Raw genomic sequence first — 25,281 nt, forward strand, 5'->3', positions numbered from 1 at the left:
TTCAGTATCCACTGTGAGTTATTCAGTATCCTCTGTGAGTTATTCAGTATCCACTGTGAATTATTCAGTAACCTGTATAAGTTATTCAGTATCCACTGTGAGTTATTCAGTATCCACTGTCAGTTATTCAGTATCCTCTGTGAGTTATTCAGTATCCACTGTGAGTTATTCAGTATCCACTGTGAGTTATTCAGTATCCACTGTGAGTTATCAGTATCCACTGTGACTTATTCAGTATCCACTATGAGTTATTCAGTATCCACTGTGAATTATTCAGTATCCACTGTGAGTTATTCAGTATCCACTGTGAGTTATTCAGTATCCACTGTGAGTTATTCAGTATCCTCTGTGAATTATTCAGTATCTGATATGAGTTATTCAGTATCCACTGTGAATTATTCAGTAACCTGTATAAGTTATTCAGTATCCACTGTGAGTTATTCAGTATCCACTGTCAGTTATTCAGTATCCACTATGAGTTATTCAGTATCCACTGTCAGTTATCAGTATCCACTGTGAGTTATTCAGTATCCACTGTGAGTTATTCAGTATCCACTGTCAGTTATCAGTATCCACTGTGACTTATTCAGTATCCACTATGAGTTATTCAGTATCTACTATGAATTATTCAGTATCTGATATGAGTTATTCAGTATCCTCTGTGAGTTATTCAGTATCCACTGTGAGTTATTCAGTATCCACTGTGAGTTATTCAGTATCCTCTGTGAGTTATTCAGTATCCACTATGAGTTATTCAGTATCCACTGTGAGTTATTCAGTATCCTCTGTGAGTTTTTCAGTATCCACTGTGAATTATTCAGTATCTGATATGAGTTATTCAGTATCCTCTGTGAATTATTCAGTATCCACTATGAGTTATTCAGTATCCTCTGTGAATTATTCAGTATCCACTGTGAATTATTCAGTATCCACTGTGAATTATTCAGTATCCACTGTGAGTTATTCAGTATCCTCTGTGAGTTATTCAGTATCCACTGTGAATTATTCAGTATCCACTGTGAGTTATTCAGTATCCTCTGTGAGTTATTCAGTATCCACTATGAGTTATTCAGTATCCTCTGTGAATTATTCAGTATCCACTGTGAGTTATTCAGTATCCGGTATGAGCTATTCAGTATCCTCTGTGAGTTATTCGGTATCCACTGTGACTTATTCAGTATCTGTTATGAATTATCCAGTATCCAGTATGAATTATTTGGAATTTACTGTGAATTATTCAATATCCGGTATGAGTTATGCAGTAGCCACTGTGAGTTTAGTATCCGGTATGAATTATTTGGAATTTACTGTGAATTATTCAGTATCCAGTATGAGTTATTCAGTATCCAGTATGAGTTTTTCAGTATCCGGTATGAATTATTAGGTATCCACTGTGAGTTATTCAGTATCCAGTATGAATTATTCAGTATCCAGTATGAGTTGTGCCGTATCCACTGTGAGTTGTTCAGTATCCAGTATGAATTATTCTGTATCATATGGGGACATTACATTTCTGCTTCTCTGCACCATGATACTTAATTTATTAAAACTTTGACCCTTTGGCCTCATATGAGAACAGACTTCCTAAGTTTAGTGTTTATACTTGTCGGGTTCTACTAGTCCCAAATAGGAGAAATTAAAGATGCACACCAATCAAGCGTCCGGACTCAGGAGCATGATGTTCTGGTTGGGTCTCTGTGAGCTCCAGGAAACACCCCGGCTCTGCTGTTTGCTGTACATCAGCGCATCCTGAGCGTGCGGTTCTCTGGATCTCCAGGGTGTTAGGATCGTGCACCTGTGGGCTTCACTCTGGGCTGTTTTTCTTTAGCGTGTGTGTGTGTGCGTGTGTGTGTGTGTGTGTGTGTGTGTGTGTATGCGTGTCCTGGAGGAGCAAACAGGGCATTGCCACGGTGATGCCTGCAGCATCCCAGGGCCTGGAGGATTTGAACCAATCAGAAAAGAGTGGAGCGTTTCCCGGGCAACGAAGCGGCAGGCCTGATTGGGCGTTGGCTGATCTTGCTCTTGCCTTGCTGAGATAAGTGCATTTCAGTTTGGGTGGAGAGAGCGAGAAGGGGGTGGGGTCAGAGAGAGAGAGAGAGAGAGAGAGAGAGGGGGGCGGCGAGAGAGTGGAGAGTGTGGAGGCGAGGAGAAGATGGCAGGAAGCGTGGAGCTGTAGGATTCCCCCTGCAGAGCGGCGTGGACGTCTGGCCTGAGTGGGTTTGTTTGGGCTTTATTTCCTCTCTTGCTGGTTTATGGGCTCTGGCCTCTGCAGCCGTCTGTCACAGTCATGGGATTTTAGCTTTTTCTTGTTTTGAAGAGAAGCTGGTTGAAATAGAGGGCAGTGGAGCAGTGGATATACAGTGCAGCCAAATACAGCTGACAATTAATTACAATTAAGCTAATTATGAAGTTATCTGATAAGAGGTCACTTTTACTGACCTTTAGAGTCAGTTTAAACCAAGCAAGCTTAAACTGCAGGTTTGTGGTTCATTTATTCATCTTAAGGTTTATTATCAATTACTTTACATAAATTTAAATTATTCAGTATCAAATCTTGATTATTCAGTATATCTGCTTAATTATTTAATATCTACTATGACTTATTCAGCAACTAGTGTTATTTATTCAGTATCTTTTATAAATTATTCAGTATTTACTGACTTATTCAGTATATCTGATAAATCAATATCCACAATGAATTATTCAGTATCTACTGTGAAGTGTTTAGTTCATCTGATAAATGATTCAGTAATTACTGTGGATTATTTGATATCCAGTTATTCAGTATCCACTATGAGTTATTCAGTATCCGCTGTGAGTTATTCAGTATCCACTATGAGTTATTCAGTATCTACTATGAATTATTTAGTATCTACTATTAATTATTCAGTATCCGCTATGAGTTATTCAGTATCTACTATGAATTATTTAGTATCTACTATTAATTATTCAGTATCCGCTATGAGTTATTCAGTATCCGCTATGAGTTATTTAGTATCTACTTTTAATTATTCAGTATCCGCTATGAGTTATTCGGTATCTACTATGAATTGTTCAGTATCCGCTATGAGTTATTCAGTATCCGCTATTAGTTATTCAGTATCCACTATGAGTTATTCAGTATCCACTATGAGTTATTCAGTATCCGCTATTAGTTATTCAGTATCCACTATGAGTTATTCAGTATCTACTATGAATTATTTAGTATCTACTATTAATTATTCAGTATCCGCTATGAGTTATTCAGTATCTACTATGAATTATTTAGTATCTACTATTAATTATTCAGTATCCGCTATGAGTTATTCAGTATCCGGTATGAGTTATTCAGTATCCGGTATGAGTTATTCAGTATCCGCTATGAGTTATTCAGTATCCGCTATGAGTTATTTAGTATCTACTTTTAATTATTCAGTATCCGCTATGAGTTATTCGGTATCTACTATGAATTGTTCAGTATCCGCTATGAGTCATTCAGTATCCGCTATTAGTTATTCAGTATCCACTATGAGTTATTCAGTATCCACTATGAGTTATTCAGTATCCACTATGGGTTCGTTTTCGGTATGAATTATTCAGTATGAACTACTACTACTGTGAATGTATCCACTAAGTTAACTGCAGTAAATACTTCAGTAAATAATGTACATTGTTCTGTATCCACTCGTAGTCTCCGTGTTCAGTATGTGGTGTTGATTGTTCAGTACTGTGTGAGTTCAGTAGTGAGGAGGAGGAACTGAACTATAATTTAATACTGTTTTTATTTTTGTTTGTGTTTTTTTGTTTTGCTGAAAGTGAAGTTGGGGCAGGGCCGTGTGCTTTTGGCTTTCCGGCTTCTGCTTCCCAGAAAATGTGTGTGTGTGTGTGTGTGTGTGTGTGTGCATGTGTGTGTGTGACATCACCGAATGGCAGGAAGCCTGTGTGTGTGTGTGCATCATCACAGCTGTAATGATGCTTTAACTCCGTACTTTTATGAATGCTAATACTTTCTCACCAGAAGTGAAACGGCGAGCCCCTGTAGAGAAGAAGTACTGCCAATAGAATAGGACTCTCTGGAGCAGATCAATATGAACCTAATCAACATGAACCTAATGTCAGGCGTGGGCTAGAGGGGTATAAAGCCCCCCAGCATTGAGGAGCTGTGGAGCAGTGGAGGAACTGTGTTCTCTTGAATGATGGTGGAGAAGCTCCATCCAGTACTTTTAGGAGGAGTTGAGGATGATGAGGTGGGGTGGTGATGATCATCCAGCATCCTGACCTCACTAATGCTTTTGTTGCTGAATGCAATCAAATCCTCACAGCAATGCTCCTCTTCCAGAATCTAGTAGAAAGTCTTCTTCTCTGAACAGTAGAGACAGTTACTCCAACAGAAGCAGGATCAGCTCTCTTGATTTCAGAGGAAACAGGGATCAGGTGAGCAGGTGTCCAGCAGGTGTCAGCTGATGGTCGGCAGGAACATTATGATGTCAGCGTTTTCAAAACCCTGCGTTTCGCAACGTCCACATAAAACATGGAGTTTCTACAGCTCTGATTTGAAGAATATCCGGATACGTGTGGACCGGACCTGAGCTGCCCCCTATCAGTGCTCCTCTGACCAGCCGGGCTTTTAGTTCAGCTCTCACAGAGCGGATCCATTAGGACCGACATGAAATATGAGCTCAGCCATTTTAACCTGAACAGATACAGGTCTGCTGTGTGTGTGTGTGTGTGTGTGTGTGAGTGTGTGTGAGTGTATATGTGTGTGTGTGTGTGTGTGTATGTGTGTGTGTGTGTGTGTGTGTTTGTGTGATCAATTGTACTTATTATTGTTTATTATTTGCAATACTGATTTCACAGAAGTCTCCAATAAGCTAAGGAACCCTCTAGCCAATCACAGTGTTTGTTTACTGTGTGCTGGGAGCATCCCGACCAATCACAGCTCCAGATGAGTTTCTATATGAATCAGAGTGTCATATAATCCAATAAAAGTGCATTATTTAAACACAATTATTAAATGACTTATATTAGTGCTTAATTAAGACCCGGCAGGTAAACTGCAGTGCTGTTGTGTAGGGCTACAGTTGACAGGCTAATGTAGCTGGCTAACATATAAGGGATGCCTATACCAAACATATAGAGGGTATGCACCTGACGTCACAGGCGGCAGGAGCGGCGGCAGGAGCAGCGGCAGGAGCGGCGGCAGGAGCAGCGGCAGGAGCGGCAGCAGGCGCAGCGGCGTTAGCGGTGAATGTGACAGCTGCTCAAACTCTCTATTAGCACTGGAGCTTTGAGGCTGATGTAGCATTTAAGTAACATCTAAGGGAAGCTTATTCCTCCCCAGTTAGCACTGGAGCTATACCCTCACTAAACTGGTGGGCTAGATGTTTCCATTGTTTGTTAGCAATTTTAGACCTGAGGCTCCAGTGCTAATTGGTGGGGTATAAGCTATCACTGCTTGTTACTATTGTTTAGCTCATAGCTCCAGTGCTAATTGGTGGGATCTGAGCTTCTCTTACATGACAGCTACATTAGCCTAGGAGCTTAAGTTGACACTAATGAGGTATACACTTCCATTACCTGTTAGCTAGCTACATAGCTCCAGTGCTAATTGGTGGGTTATAAGCTTCCGCTGCTTGTTATTTGTGTAAGCCTCATAGCTCCAGTGCTAATTGGTGGGATATAGGCTATCACTGCTTGTTATTGTTGATAGCCTAAAAGCTTTAGTGCTAATTGGTGGGGTATAAGCTTTTTCTACTTGTTATAGTTGTTAGCCTCAAAGCTCCAGTGCTAATTGGTGGGCTATAGCTCCAGTGCTAATTGGTGGGCTATAGCTCCAGTGCTAATTGGTGGACTATAGCTCCAGTGCTAATTGGTGGGCTATAGCTCCAGTGCTAATTGGTGGGCTATAGCTCCAGTGCTAATTGGTGGGCTATAGCTCCAGTGCTAATTGGTGGGCTATAGCTCCAGTGTAAAACTAGAGACGCTGGTGGTGTTTCGACTGGTCTGATGATAGAAATCCCAGTAGCAGTAAATCAGGTCCCGGAGGAAGAACATCGGACAGCTGATGAAGATTTAAGGCGTGCGCTCCACAGCGGCGGCTACGCTAACTCACCCCCGGTCCCACAGAGCCCATTTGAGGGAAGGGTCCCTAAATTGAGCCTGAATTGAGGAGCGGCTGCTGCAGATGGGTCCTCTGCGCGCTCGAGCCGCCCGGCCTTTGTTGCTGGTGATAAATCATGTGAGCGGAGTGACACTGAGGTTAGCGAGCACGTTAGCGTTCAGCGTCGCGTCCTTCACGCCTCAGCGGGCATGACCCGAGCCTAACGTCCACCCAGTTAACCGGCTGGGACACACCCCACTGACTCGGGATGGGATTAGAGACGGGCAGAGGGAGGAGTTTGTGAAGGGAGCAGCAGAGGCAGCGCTGATACTGAATACTGAATACGAGCAGATCTGATGGATTACACAAGTGAAACAAATGAAAGAAGGACTGATAAATAATCAATGAAGATTAACACTGATATATAAATAAAGTCATTAATATAAAAGGAATAGGGATAAAACACAAGTGATTTTATTGCTTTTTAATACATAAAAAAACATTAATAATGTACCAGTTAAAAGGGAAATCCACCCATTTTTTAAAAATTCTCGACATAATTATATGGTTAAGATGTGACCCGAGTCATTCAGAGTGGGGTTTGGTGTAAAACACCGGCTCCCTGAGAATTGTTTAGAGTAGTGGTGAATGGAAAAAGGGGAGTTCCACCAAATCTTCAAAATTTCAGCATTTAATTAAATATTTACAATATTTATTTAAGACAATTAGCAAAAAATTCAAAAGTTTAGAAAATATCCTCAACTACTTTATAAAGTCTAGAATCCAGAAGATCCTCTAATCTTATTCAGCCCAAAGGTTTTCATTAAGGTTGAGGTTGTGAGGTTGTGAGTCTTTGAATTTCTCCACTAAATTGCACTGTGGGAAGTGATCTCCTGGCATCCACCAAACCCACTTGGCATCACACGCCTCAGCCAACGCTTGGCATCGAGCATAGTGCGCTGCTTCGTAGCCACAAAAACCCATTTCTTGAAGTTCTGGATGCTCACGTTGCTTTCAGAAGCAATTTGTAAGGCTGTAGTGGGCGATGCTGCAGGAGCTTCAGTACTTGGTAATTCCGCTCCACAGTTGATGCTCCTGCATGCTTCCATTCCATTCACAATAACAGACAGCACTTACAGATGTCTGGGGCAGCTTTACCAGGGCAGAACGTTTTCAAACCTGGTCACTAAACTCTTTGATTGTTCTACTGCCAGTGTATGTCTTCAAGACTGCAAGGTCATACCTGTTAGCAGTGGGTGTAGCTGTACACCTGTACTTAATAATTATGTAAGGTGTCCACATACTTTTGGCCTGATTTTTGACATTTTATGCACCCTTATATAACTATATAATTTCAGACTTTATGACTGAGCTGCTTTTGCGTCTGAATTTTTGCTTCCATTGCACAGTTACAGGTAGCACTTACAGTTGTCTGGGGCAGCTCTACCAGGGCAGAAAGGTCCTTCAAACCTAGTCGCTGAACTCTTTGATTGAACCTGTTAGCAGTGGGTGTAGCTGTACACCTGTACTTAATAATTATGAAAGGTGTCCACATACTTTTGGCCTTATTTTTGGCATTTTACACACCCTTCAGACTATATGACTGAGCTTTTGAGTCCCGTTTTGAGGATCCATTTCACACTTACAGGTAACACTTACAGCTGTCCACATACTTTTGGCCTGATAATGTTTGTTATTTTTGCCATATTGTCCACTCCAGTGTGAATCTGCTAACGTCAGTGATCAAATCTAGACATCTGAGTTCTGCCTATCAGAGGGAAATGGGTGGATATGGGCGGGGCTAATCGTATGGGACACACCCACACTCAGATGACTGAGCATCTTATTTTGAGGCTAGGGGTCGTGATATTTTGTTATCGACCTCGGAATCAACCGCAGCTGTACTGAAGCTGAAGTTATGTCTGTGGTCAGGCCCCGATTAGATGCAGCTTGTTTTTGAGAGCCTCTCCAAGCTGTGTGATCTCCTCAATGACCTCCATTCTGCTCCTCAGTGGAGGGCTGTGAGGGGGTCTGAGAGTCACATGGTGTAGAAACAGAAACCCTTCGATTAGCCACTAGCACAGCCCAGCAAAACCACCTCAGCCAGGCCTGAGTTTGGGCCCAGGCGGCTGCTTTCTGCAGATAAAGCATCTTTGTCTTCTTTGGTTTGGAAGGAAGTGAGTTCAGAAAGCCTGCAGGCCTCGGAGGTTGTGTGCCGGGCTGGTGAATGTGCTTCAGTCATAAAATATTCAAGCCGGCGGTTTCTACATCCTGACACAAAGCTGAGCTAATGAGCTACCGCTAATTAGCGCTCTGATTGTAAAAGCAGTGGACGAGTTACTCTGGGCAATCTGCTGCTCCTCCCTTCACCCAGCGACCTGCCGCTGGATTCTGGGACCGTCCCATAAATTATGGAGGTTTTTCTTGGTTGAATAGTCACCCTTACGAACACGACCACGGTCTGATTCACTGTCTGGAGACACTTGCACGTACGAGGAAACAGTGAGAGAGGGGGTGTCCACGAAAACATAACATTTGTGAACACCCGCTAATCCACGGGTTCTTACGAAATCAAGGCTTTATTATTATTAGGTCTGGATAATAAACAGCACTTTACCTGGTCCCAGAGGTACTGAATGGAGCAGAGAATATACTCCAGAGAATGCCTCTACTCTGCTCCACAGCCCAGCGATGAGGGACTTTACAGCCCTTTAGCAGACACTCGGGCATTGTGACCTTAAGTTCACATGAGGCTGATCCAACCCTTTCCACTGGCAGTGCCTTTTAATCCAGCCGAATATATATATATATATAAATGGATAGACAGACCGATAGACAGATAGACCGAAAGATAGATAGATTAATATACAGACAGACAGACAGACAGATAGATAGATAGATAGATAGACAGACAGACAGACAGACAGATAGACAGACAGACAGATACATAGACAGACAGATGGATAGATAGATATATAGATAGACAGACACACAGATGGATAGATACATAGACAGATAGATAGATAGATAGATAGACAGGCAAACAGATAGACGGATAGATAGACAGATAGACCGAAAGACAGGTAGATAGATGGATAGAACGATAAATATACAGACAGACAGACGGATGGATGGATAGATAGACAGACAAATAGATAGACAGATGGATAGATAGATAGACGGATAGATAGATAGATAGATAGATAGATAGATAGATAGAAAGAAAGACAGACAGACAAATAGATAGACAGATGGATAGATAGATAGATAGATAGATAGATAGATAGATAGATAGATAGATAGAAAGAAAGACAGACAGACAAATAGATAGACAGATGGATAGATAGATAGATAGACAGATGGATAGATAGATAGATAGATAGATAGATAGATAGATAGATAGATAGGAAGACAGATAGACGGATAGACAGATAGATAGACATATAAATAAACAGATAGACAGACAGATGGATAGATAGATATATAGACTGACAGACAGATGGATACATACATAGAAAGACAGATAGACAGACAGACAGATGTAAGTATTGGAAGGGTGTGTTTTATGGGTAAGGGACACTGGCGTGGTGCGATTGTCTGAGCGTGTGGTGTGCATTTGTCCTATCGGCCGGTCAAGGTGAAGCAGAGTGGAGGAGACGGGCCGCCTGCCCTCCCCCACACTCTGCTGCTGATGACAGGACGTCCCTCTGTAAGATGAGTGTGTATCTCATTCCAGCCAGCAGACAACCACTGCTCCCCTCCGCTGCCTGAAAATGAGAGCATTAAAGTGATAGTTCAGGCTCCCTACGAGCCGAGCTTGAGCAGAGTGTGGGATGTTTTAAGGCCTGCAGTTAGCACCATTCTAATGTATATAGGCCATGGTGCCAGCCAGCCCATGTGGAGGCACCTGCCCCAGACATTATTGATTAATAGTATTTTGCTCCACCCGCTGGTGCATGGTGACATCATCAAAACATCAGAAGGTGTTTTAGTGGTTTTAGTAGTGTGAAAATATAAAACTATATAAACTATATCATTTTAGACTTTATGACTGAGCTACTTTTATGTCTGCATATTTGCTTCTATTTCACAGTAGCAGGTAACACTTACAGTTGTCTGGGGCAGCTCCATCAGGGCAGGTATTTCACATACTGACTTGTTTAAAGTCAATGAGCTCTTCCGGCTGACCTGTTATTTTTACACTGGAGCTAAAAGGCTAATGTAGCTAACAAGCAGTGTAAGCTTATGCATGCCACACACTCCTCAAACCGTGTGGAGGTTCAGTCGTTTCTTATAGGCTTGCTGATGTGGGTTCTGAGTCTATGTGACTCTCTGTTATCTGTAAACGACTAAAGTACACTATATGTCCAAAAGTGTGTGGACACCCCTTCTAATGAAGTTGCACCCGTTGCTGACACAGTTGTGCAAATGCACACACACACTTGTCTAGTCCCTGTAGTGTAGAAGTACTGCCAGTAGAATAGGACTCTCTGGAGCAGATCATCATGATGACCCTATTGGCTCTATGCTGCCTAATACCAGGCGTGGACTAGAGGGGTGTAAAGCCCCCCAGCATTGAGCTGTGGAGCAGTGGAAGAACTGTGTTCTCTGGAATGATGGTGGTGGAGCTCCATCCAGTACTTTTGGATGGGATGAGTTGTGGAGTTGGGGATGATGAGGTGGGGCGGTGATCATCATCCTGACCTTATTAAGGTTCTGTTGCTGAATGCAATCAAATCCTTACAGCAATGCTCCTTCAAAATCTAGTATAAAGTCTTCTTCTCTGGACAGTAGAGACAGTTACTCCAGCAGCATAATAATCTTGATTTCAGAAGAAACTATGAATAAGCAGATGTCCCAATACTTTTGTCCATGTAGTGTAAGTTAGCATAGCTAGAAACCTCAGCAGCTGTAGTGATTTTTATGAATGCAGTGTATCACACTCACTCCAGGCTGAAGGAGGGGGGTTGGGTAAATCAGGTTTCTGCTGAATTTGGGCTGTACAGTGCACTTCAGGCCAAATAGTATTGAAATGTGCTGTGGTGAATAATGAAGGAGTCTGGTGCTGGGGGGTGTGTTGAACCATGGGGGTGAGCGGAGGGGGTGGGTGTAATTAAAGGGATTAGCTCTGTGGGTGTTTCCTTGTGTTATTGATACACTCTGATGCGGTGTGCGTCTGCCGTGCTTAGCTTGATTGCTTTGGAATAAAAGGATCTAAATGTCGGGATGAGGAAAATAATTTTTCTCTGATTTTAATCATAACTGTGTTTGTGTTTTGTGACAGAGCTGTCCGGCCTTGAGGAGTAGAGAGGGTATTATAGTGGACACTGGTCATGCAGAAGGTAAGTAAGCTGTTGTTTATGTTTTTGTGTATTTGGTTTTTAGTTCTGGTCATAATCAGTCGAGGTGATACTCCTCATCTCATTTAATTTATATCCGTGTTTTATAGTAATATGCACAGACTAAGATTTGCAGTTGTTACAGTTGCAACCGTTTGTGTAAGAATAAACACTTTGTAAATAAATACTATAAATAAACACTCTATAAAATAAACACTCTGCAAATAAATACTATAAATAAACACTCTATAAAATAAACACTCTATACATAAACACTCTGTAAATAAATACTATAAATAAACACTCTATAAAATAAACACTCTGTAAATAAACACTATAAATTAACACTCTATAAAATAAACACTCTGTAAATAAACACTATAAATTAACACTCTATAAAATAAACACTCTGTAAATAAATACTGTAAATAAACACTCTATACATAAACACTCTGTAAATAAACACTATAAATTAACACTATATAAAATAAACAATATAATTAAACACTGTAAAATAAGATACATGTAGAACAAAGAGAGAAACACTGGTTGAGAAAAACTGGAAAAAGTTACACATAAATTATGAATATGAATATATATAGTGGCATATTGGTAATAACTGTGATAATACATATGGAAGATTATTGCACCAGAGTTATTGCACACATTAAATTAAATTACAGTACTATTATTTTTGCACATATGAACAGTATAATTTATTATTATTTTTAGTAGTAGTAGTAGTTATTGTGATGCTTTATTTGGTAATCATTTTTATTATCTGGGGGAAAAATTAAATGGCCAATAATAAATCCTCAATGTGTTTTTTGAAAGATTAATAATAAATTATAAATTATATTAATGGCATCAATCATTAAAAAGTTCACCACAATATTTAGTGATCAATTCTGATTAATCACAAATGTTAGCTTGAATTCTTGGGTGGTAGTAATAAATGTGTGGTATGCCTACAAATAAACAAGACAATCCCTGTGAACACACACACACACACACACACACACACACACACACACACACTGTTGATCAAACACACACAGTGGGCAGTGAACACACGTGCCCAGAGCAGTGGGCAGCTTCCGCTGCGGTGTCTAGGGAGCAGAGAGGGTGAAGGGGTCAGGGGCCTAGCAGTGGCAGCTTGCAGAGCCTGGGTATCAAACCCACCCATCAACCTGTCAATAGCCCGGTGCTCTAATCGCTGAGCACCACTGCCCCAGTCACCACTGTCACTAGGACACAAGATGATCTAGAGGACGCAAGATCACTGGATCGAATCGTGACTCTCCTGTTGAAGCTCAGGAGCAGCAGCAGATCTTTCTCCATAGATTCCTACCATTAAACCCCTTCTACTCACAGATCATCACCTGAACTTCTCATTCCTTCCTGTTCAGTCTGATCTCTGTGTCTGTTTATTAATGAGTTATTAACTCTTATAAACAGCAGAAAGGCTCTTACTGCAAAGTGTGAGACTCGTCAGCATACGTTAATGAGCTCCAAACCTGAAGATCAGCACTGCTGAAACTGTGAAGCAGCATCTCTCAGAGCTCAGACTGTGAGAATAGTCTCATCATATGTCAATGAGCTGATCAGATGATCATTAGTGAGTAATTAAAGCTCCTTTTGGGGTCCAGCTGTAGTCAGGTATTAACAGAGCTCTGCTGAAGCTGACAGCTAGAACACTGACTGATGGAGAACCCACCGTAAGATCAGGAACCAGCAGCTTCTGAGCTTTAACAGCATGGAGGAGTGTGGGCCACTGTTAGGAGAGCAGCAGCTCACTGCAGTCCTTTTCATTCAGTGTCAGACCTGGTTATTAATCATTATTAGTAATTTAATATTAATAAACTCATAATCCACCACTTCTCAATCAGAGACTCTCTGCTGTAATAATGACCTCTGACATTTGTTTTGCTCTATGGCAGGCAGGGACAGCTCCGTCTTCAAGGGGTCCCAGTGCTCCCGGATCTCCAGCAACTTCTATTGTGGTAGGCCCCCTTCATCATCTAAATCCACAGATATATATATATTAAACCTTGTCTCTCAGAAGTGAGAGGTCTACAGTAGAAGCTCCAGATCTCATCAGAACAGATAAAGCAGGTGAAGATAAATCCAGTAAAAAGGAGAAACAAGAGCTTCTCATTCTGAAAAAAGAAAGTAGTGAGATCTTGTCGGTGAGCTAGTCTGAAGAACAGAGCTCGGTTCCTCCAGGGTTCTCCTGGACGCCCCCCAGTCCAGCCAGCACAGCGTGGAGGATGTGTTCACCTCCATCAGCAGCAGCAGCAGCAGCAGCAGCAGCTCACCTGATTTACCATCATTAAGCCCTGATTTACCACCAAACCAGGTGTTGATCTGAGGAGAACTCTAAATAACACTAGACTCCATGAGAGAGGAGAACTTTGGAGATGATGAACACAGTGATGGAGAACCACCTTTTTTATAGAACTGTTTTATATAGTGTATAAATTACATGTGTTGTTGATGTTCTTAGAGTATATATGTGTGTGTTATCGCCATCATACAAAAACTTTTTACAAAAAAAAAAAAAAACGTTTAATGAGGGTCAATGGTAGTCGGCTTCGGAGCATTTCTATTGGTCCATTCATCATGATTTTGTTTCTCTCTCTGTCCTGCAGGCCAGAATGGACAATCAGGTGATTGCTTATAAGGACTTGGCGGCTATTCCTAAAGATAAAGCCATCCTGGAGGTGGAGCGGCCCGACCTGATGGTGTACGAGCCGCACTTCAACATTTCAGCTCTGGACCGCACCGGCCTGTCCCGGAGCAGAGAGGTCAGGGTTCAGCAGCACACACACAGAGCTGTCCTGCTCAGACTGTTGGACCGTTGTTTACATCTCTTACTCTCTCTCTGTCTCTTTCTTTCTGGCAGAGATCGATGTCTCCTCACTCCATCTCGCCCCCTCCGTCCCCCGAGGTGAGACAGCTGTGTGTGATCTAGACCTGTTACTGAACACACTGTTCTATCTATCGCCTCATGCTACAATAAAGGTTACTAAAAGGTTCCTGATTTCAGCACACAGTTCTAAGAAAAAGTGTGACTGGTGTAGAACTTATTTCATAAAAACGGTTCTTTACATACATTAAAAGGTTCTATAGGTAATTTACACTGAAGCTATGAAGCTAATGTAGCTTATGTACAGCAATTACTGTATTGAGAACAGTCAGTACAATATTGCCAAAGCATTATAACTACAGTACCAACAAAAGCAATTGAAATAACAACAGTAGTAACAACAATGGTAGTAAATAATAATAATCATAATAATAATAATAATAATGGTATTTACAGATATCAGCTTTAAAATGATCAATAATGAATTTTTTTACAATTGGATTTTCATTTGGAAGATTATGAATCATAATTCATCACCAACTTATTGCTTTAATACATCATTCTTAAATACACTGATTAACAAAAACACCATAATACTATGGCGAGATCAGATATTTGAGATCAGACCAGTCAGGAGAACATTTCGCCCAGGCTTTAATATTGACCTGGACGTCTTTCATTTCCCTAATGTAAGATCACGGCAGCTCAGTCCTCACTCCAGAGAAAGCTGTCTACCCTCGGCTGCCAGCTGGATCGTTCTCACACTGAGACATAAATCCACGGCGTCTCCCGGCCCTGCCGACAGTGCTGCAGGGTGAAATCAGCCCTGGCCTGCTGAGTAACGTTACAGTGAACTTACTTACTCAACAGAAACGAGCCGGTTCTGCAGCCGTTCCACATTTACAGCGATAGAACAGTGAAAAAACTGGAACAGTTTTCTGCAGTTGTCACGTAATCCTGGGAGAACTGCTGGGTAACAACATCACCCTCCCTGTGGTAGCATGCGACACCAAAAAGAGCTGGATAAGAGAGTCTCATCTCTAATAGGCTTTATAATGTAGTTTCTGGCACTGTATGATCCACTGTTATCTAGAACATGGACTAAAGTACATTCCCGTGGCCTAAAACAATGGCAGTATCCTGAAGCCCAAATTGCGTCCATGTTCTAGATAACACTGATCCATACAGTGTCAGAAACCACATAAGCAGGTCTGTGAGACCAGTTCACTGACACTAAAATCATAAATAAAATAAAGGAAAGACTTTCTGACTGCTGACGTAGCAACTGATACAGAGGCTAATACACACAGGCATGACTTTTCACTTCCACCTTCAAAATATAGAATTAAATGGAAGTGTTTTCTTGGTGTTTAAAGTGGTTATAACAGATGGTTATAACAGATGGTTATACCTGATGTATAGATTTTTTACAGATTTTGGTTGGAGTGCCCCTTTAAGGAAAGATTCTGTAAATGTAATTATTATTATTTAATGATTTGTGTTGTGTGATTATGTTAGGACATGTTCAGGAAATTCGCAAATCTTTTGTTCTCTTGGTCAGATTTTTGCCTCCAGAGAGCAGAAGGAGTGGTCCGAGCAGGGTTCTCCTGGAGGGTCTGCCATGGGCTCTACAGCACAACTCCGCAAAATCAGCGCCTCCAAAGGACCCATGCAGCACTTCCACAGGCCAGGTCTGACAAACATACAGAGGTTCAATTGAAATTTTGAATGAGCAAAATGCTAAAGTTAGCTAACGTAGCTAAAGTAGCGAGCTAGGCTATAGAAATTGACTTAGCTGGCTAGCTAATTACTAAACCATGAGTGTGGCCTACATCACATACAGACCAGACCAGATAGCTAGCTCCAGTCACACCTCATAAATGTATATTTAACCCTTATATAGGTAATAAGTACATAATAATATAAAAGCCTACCAACTAATACTGCCCAATATTAAAAAGCCTTGTGACTTTAAAGACAGTGAGGAACCCATTACAGTGTAAACACCCCGGCAGTAGGCTTTTACTCGTCCTCTAAGCTTTTATTTTCTGGCAGAAGTTGCTCTTCTGTGTTAATTCTGTGTGAGATTTCAGATTATGGTTTCAGAGAAACAATGAATAAGCAGGTGTCCAAATACTTTTTTGGACTAAGACTCAGTGTAAAGATCTGAAGGTCTAATGTTGTCTTGTTGTTTTTCCTGTTGTTTCAGACAATGGAAGCAACATCTACAACAAGCCTCCCATTTACAAGCACGGTATTCATCCGTATCTCCTCTATCTTTCCTGGACTGCAGATGATGTGTCGTTCTGCTGCTCTGTTAGATAAGCAGACTGGCAGAAGCAGGTGCCACTGATGTAATGACTGTGTTTCATCAATTACCTCCTTTCAGGCTCCCAAGAGGGCTCTGCAACAGCCCAGAATAAACACAAAGAAGACGTCATCATCCTGTCCTCCAAATTCCCTGCAGCCCAACCTCCTGATCCCAACCAGCCGTCAAAGATAGAGACAGAATACTGGCCCTGTCCACCTTCTCTGGCTAGCATGGGTAAGCCCTGTCATTTCTGCGTAGGTGTGTCCATAGCATAAACCCCACCATTTTTACTCTGATAGGCTGCCTGGTGCTGTCCCCCATCACACGATGCTACCAGTGCTGGAAGGATGAAGGATAGCACGGCCTTCTTCTAAAACACTGCTGCTAACGCAATGCCACTGGAGCTATCGAGCTTGGAGGAGAACGCTAACTGCTGCTGGCTAGCATTGCCAACGTTGAGTGACCGGGGAGAGGGCGGGGCCGTCCTACACACTCAGAGAGAGAGAGAGGACAGTTATGCTATCTGGGACTGTAGGTTACGGTGATAGTGTCATTGCTTAGACGAGAGCGTCACCCGGGAGCCCCCTGGTGGCCAAGCTAGTTTTGTCAATATTTCCGTGCTGTACTGAAATCATCACATCTGCAGCTGTCAATCATTACTCTGAAATATGTGTCCGGTTTCATTATAGTGTGAATGCCATGTCTAAAGACCTTAAAGAGAGAGTGTGTGTGTGTGTTTGTGTGTGTGTGTCTCTGTAGAGATTGAGTGGCGAAAGAAGGCGGCAGAGCAGGGCAAAGCTGTAGAGGACGACGAGTTCGAGGACCTGACTGAGGACGCGAAGAGACTGCAGGAACAGGAACTTAATAAGGTAAGAGGAGGCGCACACACACACAGACACACACAGACACACACACAGACACACACACACAGAGAGACACACACACACAGACACACACAGACACACACACAGACACACACACACAGAGAGACACACACACACAGAGACACACACACACAGCACTCTGTCCTGTACCGTCCTCATCACTGTCAGAGCGGCTTTTATCTGTGAGGCTCTGTGAGGCTCTGTGAGGCTCTGTGAGGCTCTGTGAGGCTCGGTGAGGCTCGGTGAGGCGGTGTGTCTGAGAACACTGTGTTCTTTCTCAAACGTCAGCATGATGATCATGGTGAATTATTTGTCTGGACGTTTTGCTAAGCGTGTGTGTGGAGGGGGGACGTCCTGCTAACCTGCTTCCCCTGGGGAAAGATAACGAGTTATCATACAGCAGTATCCTAATACCTGTTCTCTAATACCTAATGACTCTACACACTATATGTCCAAATATTTGTGGACACCCCTTCTAATCAATGCATTCAGTCACTTTGTTCAGTTGCAACCATTGTGACACAGTTGTGCAAATGCACACACACAGCTTGTTTAGTCTGTGTGTAGTACTGCCAATAGAATAGGACTCTCTGGAGCAGATAAATAAATATGACCCTATTGGCACCATGCTGCCTAATGCCAGGTGTGGGCTAGTAGAGGGGTATAAAGCCCCCCAGCATTGAGGAGCTGTGGAGCAGTGGAGGAGCTGTGTTCTCTGGAATGATGGTGGAGGAGCTCCATCCAGTACTTTTAGATGGGATGAGTTGGGGATGATGACGTGGGGTGGTTGTCATCCAACCTGACCTCACTAACATGCTTGTGACTGAATGCAATCAAATACTCACAGCAATGTTCCTCCAAAATCTAGTATAGAAACTCTTCTTTGGACAGTAGACATTTACTCCCAACATAGCAGGCAGGAGAAATTCTTTTTAATAGCTTTTATTCCAGAAGAAACAATGAATAAGCAGGTGTCCCAATACTTTTGTCCATATAGTGTATAATAGAACTACTATTACTTACATTAAAAATTCCCTCAGTAAAACTATTAGAGTAAACACTACAGAAAGTGGTGGAGGTTCTCCATCACTGTGTTCATCATTAGAACATCTCCAAAGTTCTCCTCATGGAGTCTAGTGTTATTTAGAGTTCTCCTCAGATCAACACCTGGTTTGGTGGTAAATCAGGGCTTAATGATGGTAAATCAGATGAGCTGCTGCTGCTGCTGCTGCTGCTGATGGAGTTGAACACATCCTCCACGCTGTGCTGGCTGGACTGGGAGAACCCTGGAGGAACCGAGCTCTGTTCTTCAAACTAGCCAAGATCTCTCTACTTTCTTTCTTCAGAATGAGAAGCTCTTGATTCTCCTTTTTACTGGATTCATGTTCAGCTGCTTTATCTGATCTGATGAGATCTGGAGCTTCTACTGTAGAACCCTCTCACTGCTGAGAGACGGGGGTTAGAGGGATGGGTTATGAGACTACAACTGATTAATAGAATAATAGAATTATATGGTATATATATATTATATATCTTCAGTATACTGTTTGTTTGTCTGGCTTCTCTTTCAGATCCAGTCCAACTTGGGAAAACTGATCCTGAAGGAGGAAATAGAGAAGTCAGTTCACATCCGGAGGAAAACACGCTCCCTACCGGACAGGACACACATGCACTTGGGTGAGTGATGGCCTAATGCTGTTGTTGTTTTGGCCTGTGTGTGTGTGTGTTCTTCACTTTGCTGATAAAGAGCACTGTATGATCTCCACCAGTGCAGCTCTGCACAACAGCTCACTGAGCTGAACTTAAATTAGTGAGTGGTACTGCATAGTGTCGTTCCTACAGTTGGTATTTTAAGACTCTTATTTTGGAATTCTCTTTGGCTCTGTGTTCCTCTGAAGCCGTGGGTTATTCTGTAGTCGGCGTTGTCTAGATCTGAGCTGGATTTCTCTCAGACCAAAACGAACTAATGTGGGATCTTTAAAAAGAGGGTTCTTGAAGGGTTCTTGTGAACCTAAGGAACCATTTGGATGCTTGAATCGTTCTTTTTCCAGGTTAAACTGTTCTTACCTGAAAGTGTAATATATACACCTCTCTAAAAAAGGGTTCTCCAAAAGGGAAATTCAATTAAATTCAGTGAGTGGCAGCGTGCCAAGTCCGGCTATCGAACCCACAACCATGTCGCCAATAGCCCGGAGATCTAACCGCTGAGCCACCACTGCACACATAGTCGGCAGGGTTATCCTAGACGTGTCAGAATCCTGAGGATCCAGACCAGGCTGCTGGGTGATCTGACAGGTCTTAATGAGGCTCCTGGGTAATGTAGGCTTTCTTCTGTCTGCAGGTTCCAGCGGAGCGTCTAAATCTGCCTCTTTACCTCCCTGCAGTCGCTCAGGACTCACCCGGGTACCACAGCTTTACTCGTCCTCTCATCCTCTCATCCTCAGAGATGAGCTCACACTGCACTGCTGTCTCAGAGTTTACCTCCAGAGGGTCTTTAAAGGTGGTCTTGTCTTGTCTTCTTGTCTCCTGTCTGTAGCTGCAGTCAGCTGACTTCACCTCCACAGACACCGACAAAGCCAGATCAGGTACAGCGGACAGGATGCACAGGAGATCTGATCACTCTGCAGTTTGCTGGAATCTCCTATCTGCACAGACTGGCCATTTTATCGGAAACAGCTGCCTTGTAGGGGCACTTAGTAGCTTTTCCTTTACAGACCACCGAGGTCTGAGTAATGAAGCAGGGGGAGCACACAGACCCTCACTTCCTCTTAAGTCTTGTCTAAGTTTTGCTTTATTACATCTTAGAAATGACCTTTTTCTCTTGATTTTTTTCCTTACTATCACAAAATAGTGGCTTATTTCACTGGGGTTTGATCAATTTTGTCAAAATAATGAATTATTGTTTGCAGATTTCATGATATTTTGTCATAACTCTGACATATTTGCTAAATTTCCATCAGGATCAATTAAGTATCTATCTATATTCTTATTCGCTCAAAATAATTGCACATTTTTTTTAAGATTTGCTGTATTTTGTCAACATTATCCCTTTTTTTCACTGATTTTCAGGAGCTTTTGATTGATTTTGATTGATTTTGAGAAAAAGCACTCCTCTTCCTGTTGCTGCTCAGTCCATCAGTAGAGAGGGACCACCACAGGACCGCCACAGGACCACAGCTTTTCCAATATTATTGGGGTTGTGGTCCACTTTCAGCACAGCAGGGACACAGACAGGGGAATACTGTTGGTAGAGTGTGTGGTGCTGGTACGAGTGTATCAAGCACAGCAATGTTGTTGGGGTCACTTGTTGAGAACCCTGTGGTCAGAAGCTGACCCCTGATGAAGGACTAGAGGAGCCTGCTGATGATCTACTGCATCTAACTGAACACCAGGTGGAGCTACAAGAGAGGGCTTTCTGATATAGTGGCCAGTGGTGGTCCCAGGGCCGTCCCAGTGCAGAGGATAGACATCTTCGAACTGCACCTGTATATGGCAGGTGTTTCTGATAAAATAGCCAGTCAGTGTAGGTACCTAGGTAAACAGTATCTATTTGCTCTGATCTCATCACTGATCCCACTGTTGATCAATAACGCTGTGTTTCTGTGTATTGTGTGTGTGTGTGTGTGTGTGTGTGTGTTCTCCAGGCCTGCAGGTAAGAGCGTTTCTGCATCACATGGCGCATGACTGCTGTCTGTTAGCAGGACTTTGCTAAGATTAGTAGGCGAATCATATTTCCATGCTTCTTTTCTCTTCTTTAATTTTTCTCCTCCTTCCTACTAATGTACATTTGACCTGCCCTGCAGAGGCGAGCTCTCACACCCCCTTTATTCATTCTGCTCAACGCATTCAGTACTCAGTTCTTGCAATTAGAGGGTGACATTCAGGCAGGATGCACAGGAGACTTACATATGATACACTTTAAATATGGACAAAAGTATTGGGACACCTGCTTAATGATTCATCGCTGTGAGGATTTGATTGCCTTCGGTGACAAAAGCAGTGTAAGTGAGGTCAGGATGTTGGATGATGATCACTACCCCACCTCATCATCCCCAACTCCCCAACTCATCCCAAAAGTACTGGATGGAGCTCCTCCACCATCATTCCAGAGAACACAGTTCTTCCACTGCTCCACAGCTCAATGCTGGGGGGCTTTACACCCCTCTACTAGCCCACGCCTGGCATTAGGCATTGTTTGTTTATTTATCTGCTACAGAGAGTCCTATTCTATTGGCAGTACTTCTCTTCATGGACTAGACAAGCTGTGTGTGTGTGTGCATTTGCACATCTGTGTCAGCAATGGGGACAATTTAAAGTAGTTGAATGCATTCATTTGAAGGGGTGTGCACAAACATTTGGCCATAGTATATCTAGTATATAGTGTATCTCTGTGCAAAACAATACACATAAAACATGCAGTGATACGGATGATACCCTGATACGCCTAGAAAAGCCTATCATGAGGTAGCTTACTATGATATCGATATTATATTGTCATATTTTACACCAGTACACTAGAGTATACTACATTACACAACACCACAGCACAGTGCACAGCTGTACACTATACTACACTACACTGTAGTACACAACACTACGGCACAGTACACAGCAGCATAGTAGACTACGCTACACTATAGTACAGTACAGTACAGTACACTATACAACACTACACTACACTGCAGTACAGTACACTACAGTACACTACACTGCAGCACAGTACACTACATTACAGTACACTACACTGCAGCACAGTACACTACAGCAAAGTACACTGCAGTACAGTACACTGCAGTACACTACACTGCAGCACAGTACACTGCAGTACACTACACTGCAGCACAGTACACTACACTGCAGTACACTACACTGCAGCACAGTACACTACAGTGCACTACACTGCAGTACACTACACTGCAGCACAGTACACTGCAGCACAGTACACTGCAGTACACTACACTGCAGCACAGTACACTACAGTACACTACACTGCAGCACAGTACACTGCAGTACAGTACAGTACACTACACTGCAGCACAGTACACTGCAGTACACTACACTGCAGCACAGTACACTGCAGTACAGTACAGTACAGTACACTGCAGCACAGTACACTGCAGTACACTACACTGCAGCACAGTACACTACAGTACACTACACTTCAGCACAGTACACTGCAGTATACTACACTGCAGCACACTACACTGCAGCACAGTACACTGCAGTACAGTACGCTACATTACACTACACTGCAGTACAGTACGCTACATTACACTACACTGCAGCACAGTACACTACACTACAGTACACTACACTGCAGCACAGTACACTGCAGTACAGTACGCTACATTACACTACACTGCAGCACAGTACACTACAGTACACTACACTGCAGCACAGTACACTACAGTACACTACACTACAGTACACTACACTGCAGCACAGTACACTACAGTACACTACACTGCAGTACAGTACACTACACTGCAGCACAGTACACTACAGTGCACTACACTGCAGTACACTAAACTGCAGCACAGTACACTGCAGTACACTACACTGCAGCACAGTACACTGCAGTACAGTACAGTACACTACACTGCAGCACAGTACACTGCAGTACACTACACTGCAGCACAGTACACTACAGTACACTACACTTCAGCACAGTACACTGCAGTATACTACACTGCAGCACACTACACTGCAGCACAGTACACTGCAGTACAGTACGCTACATTACACTACACTGCAGTACAGTACGCTACATTACACTACACTGCAGCACAGTACACTACACTACAGTACACTACACTGCAGCACAGTACACTGCAGTACAGTACGCTACATTACACTACACTGCAGCACAGTACACTACAGTACACTACACTGCAGCACAGTACACTACACTACAGTACACTACACTGCAGCACAGTACACTACAGTACACTACACTGCAGTACACTACACTACACTGCAGCACAGTACACTACACTACAGTACACTACACTGCAGCACAGTACACTACAGTACACTACACTGCAGTACACTACACTACACTGCAGCACACTACACTACACTGCAGCACACTACACTACACTACAGTACACTACACTACAGCACAGTACACTACATTACACTACACTGCACTACAGTACACTACACTACAGTACACTACACTGCAGCACAGTACACTACACTACAGTACACTACACTGCAGTACACTACACTACAGTACACTACACTGCAGTACAGTACACTACACTACAGTACACTACAGTACACTACACTACAGTACACTACAGTAGTTTTCCGCTCCCTCTCCTCGTCATGCTCTACTTGCAAAGCCTGCAGACCTGATAATGAGGCTGAGTGCTTTCATTATTGAGCTCCGTGAGCTCCTTCCTCATGATGAAGGCTTTATGCTGAAGCCTGACAGTGTGAATGGGTGTGTGCTGACTCTGTGTGTGCGCTCATGCTGCTCTTCTGTGTGTTGGGCTCCGTTCTGGGCTGCGTGTAGAACGGAGAAGCTCAACGAGGGCGAATGGATCGAGGGAACTCACTGCCCAGCATTCTGGAGCAGAAGGTGAGGCCGACTGGTTGTGTTTGAGTGTGTCTCATTCAGAACATCACAGAAAGCTTCTCCAAAGTTTGCTTGTTTCTCCTCCTGATCCCTCGTGCCTCATACTCACCCACATCCCATAATGCTTGGAACACGTTATTTATGGAATGACGTATTCAGTAAGGCATGATGTAATGCGTGTCCGCAAACTTTGGAGGAGGTCTGATTAAAGCTGCGGTCACACCAGACATGCGAAGTGGGCCCCCATTTTGGCGCTAAAGTTAGCATGCTAACGTTAGCTAACTTGCCAACCAAAAACAGTAAAAACACAAAGTAAATATTTATATCTGATAACTGGATCCCCCTGCTGGAACACCCAGCTCAAGACCAGCTTTTGCAGGTAGTTCGTTTCAGATGGTCTAAGTTGGTGAAAAGCTGGTCATCCAGGCCAAAACATACCCTATGCCGGCAAGTTAGCTGGATAACCAGCTCTTGACCAGCTTGGTCAAGCTTGGGTCATGCTGGTTCACCAATTTGGTAATGCTGGTTAACCAGCTTGGTTATATTAGTCATGCTGGACAACCAGCTCCTGACCAGCATAGAGTTGCATTTAATGCTGGTCATGCTGGTCGACCAGCTTGGTCAATCTCGGGTCATGCTGGTTGAGCAACCCAGTCACTGCAAAACAGAGCACAGCCATTGTGGTTGGATCTCAGAGTGCTGCTGCGCTGGGCTTAGAGCTAACAACTAACACAGCTACCATAAACACTAATAACACTAAAGTGAGCAAAATTATAGCTTAGCGAATAGCATGCTAGCTATTTAACTCGGCTACCACAAACAATAACATATCCAAAAGGGACTCTTGCTAACTGATCTACAATAAAGAGTAAAATGACCGACACACTGTGTGCGGTCAGACACGGCTAACATTAGCATTTCCTCTGTTTGCATCAGTTGTGGAGGCGAGTTTCTGTGTCAGAGTTTGCCAGAGTTGACGCAAATGTGCACATTAAATTAATTAGTTCCAAAAGTGGCCAAGACGAAGTCATTAATCATGGTGAATCCCATTTAAACTAATGTCTCACAATAATTAGCTGCCAGACGCTCAGTGTGACCGCAGCTTTACTGCATCTGTTATTTAAAGTCACCATAAAAGAACCACGTTTGGTTCCCTGTTATGCCGCTTAGTGAGGGAGTGTGATGATTTCTTTCTCAGACATTTAAAGAACCTTTT

General features: G+C 42.8%; 1 protein-coding gene across 4 annotated transcripts in view; it reads left to right on the forward strand.

Annotated features, from left to right (window-relative positions):
* Positions 1-25,281, forward strand: part of dmtn (dematin actin binding protein) — a 35,459-nt gene that overhangs the window by 5,658 nt on the left and 4,520 nt on the right. For 2 of the 4 annotated variants that reach the window (XM_072658678.1, XM_072658680.1), the window contains exons 2-13: positions 11,364-11,421; positions 13,359-13,421; positions 14,070-14,225; positions 14,324-14,368; positions 15,849-15,978; positions 16,497-16,541; positions 16,677-16,832; positions 17,358-17,467; positions 19,054-19,159; positions 19,824-19,885; positions 20,019-20,067; positions 21,127-22,263. In XM_072658678.1, coding sequence (XP_072514779.1) covers positions 11,413-11,421; positions 13,359-13,421; positions 14,070-14,225; positions 14,324-14,368; positions 15,849-15,978; positions 16,497-16,541; positions 16,677-16,832; positions 17,358-17,467; positions 19,054-19,159; positions 19,824-19,885; positions 20,019-20,067; positions 21,127-21,194 — 999 coding nt within the window. In that variant the 5' untranslated portion in view covers positions 11,364-11,412 and the 3' untranslated portion in view covers positions 21,195-22,263. Of the gene's footprint in view, positions 1-2,125; positions 2,214-11,363; positions 11,422-13,358; positions 13,422-14,069; positions 14,226-14,323; positions 14,369-15,848; positions 15,979-16,496; positions 16,542-16,676; positions 16,833-17,357; positions 17,468-19,053; positions 19,160-19,823; positions 19,886-20,018; positions 20,073-20,996; positions 21,000-21,126; positions 22,264-24,002; positions 24,069-25,281 lie in introns of those variants that run through there. The other 2 variants (XM_072658682.1, XM_072658679.1) reach the window with 2 other exon arrangements.

The sequence above is a fragment of the Salminus brasiliensis genome, chromosome 16 (genome assembly GCF_030463535.1).
Source record: "Salminus brasiliensis chromosome 16, fSalBra1.hap2, whole genome shotgun sequence".
NCBI lineage: Eukaryota > Metazoa > Chordata > Actinopteri > Characiformes > Bryconidae > Salminus > Salminus brasiliensis.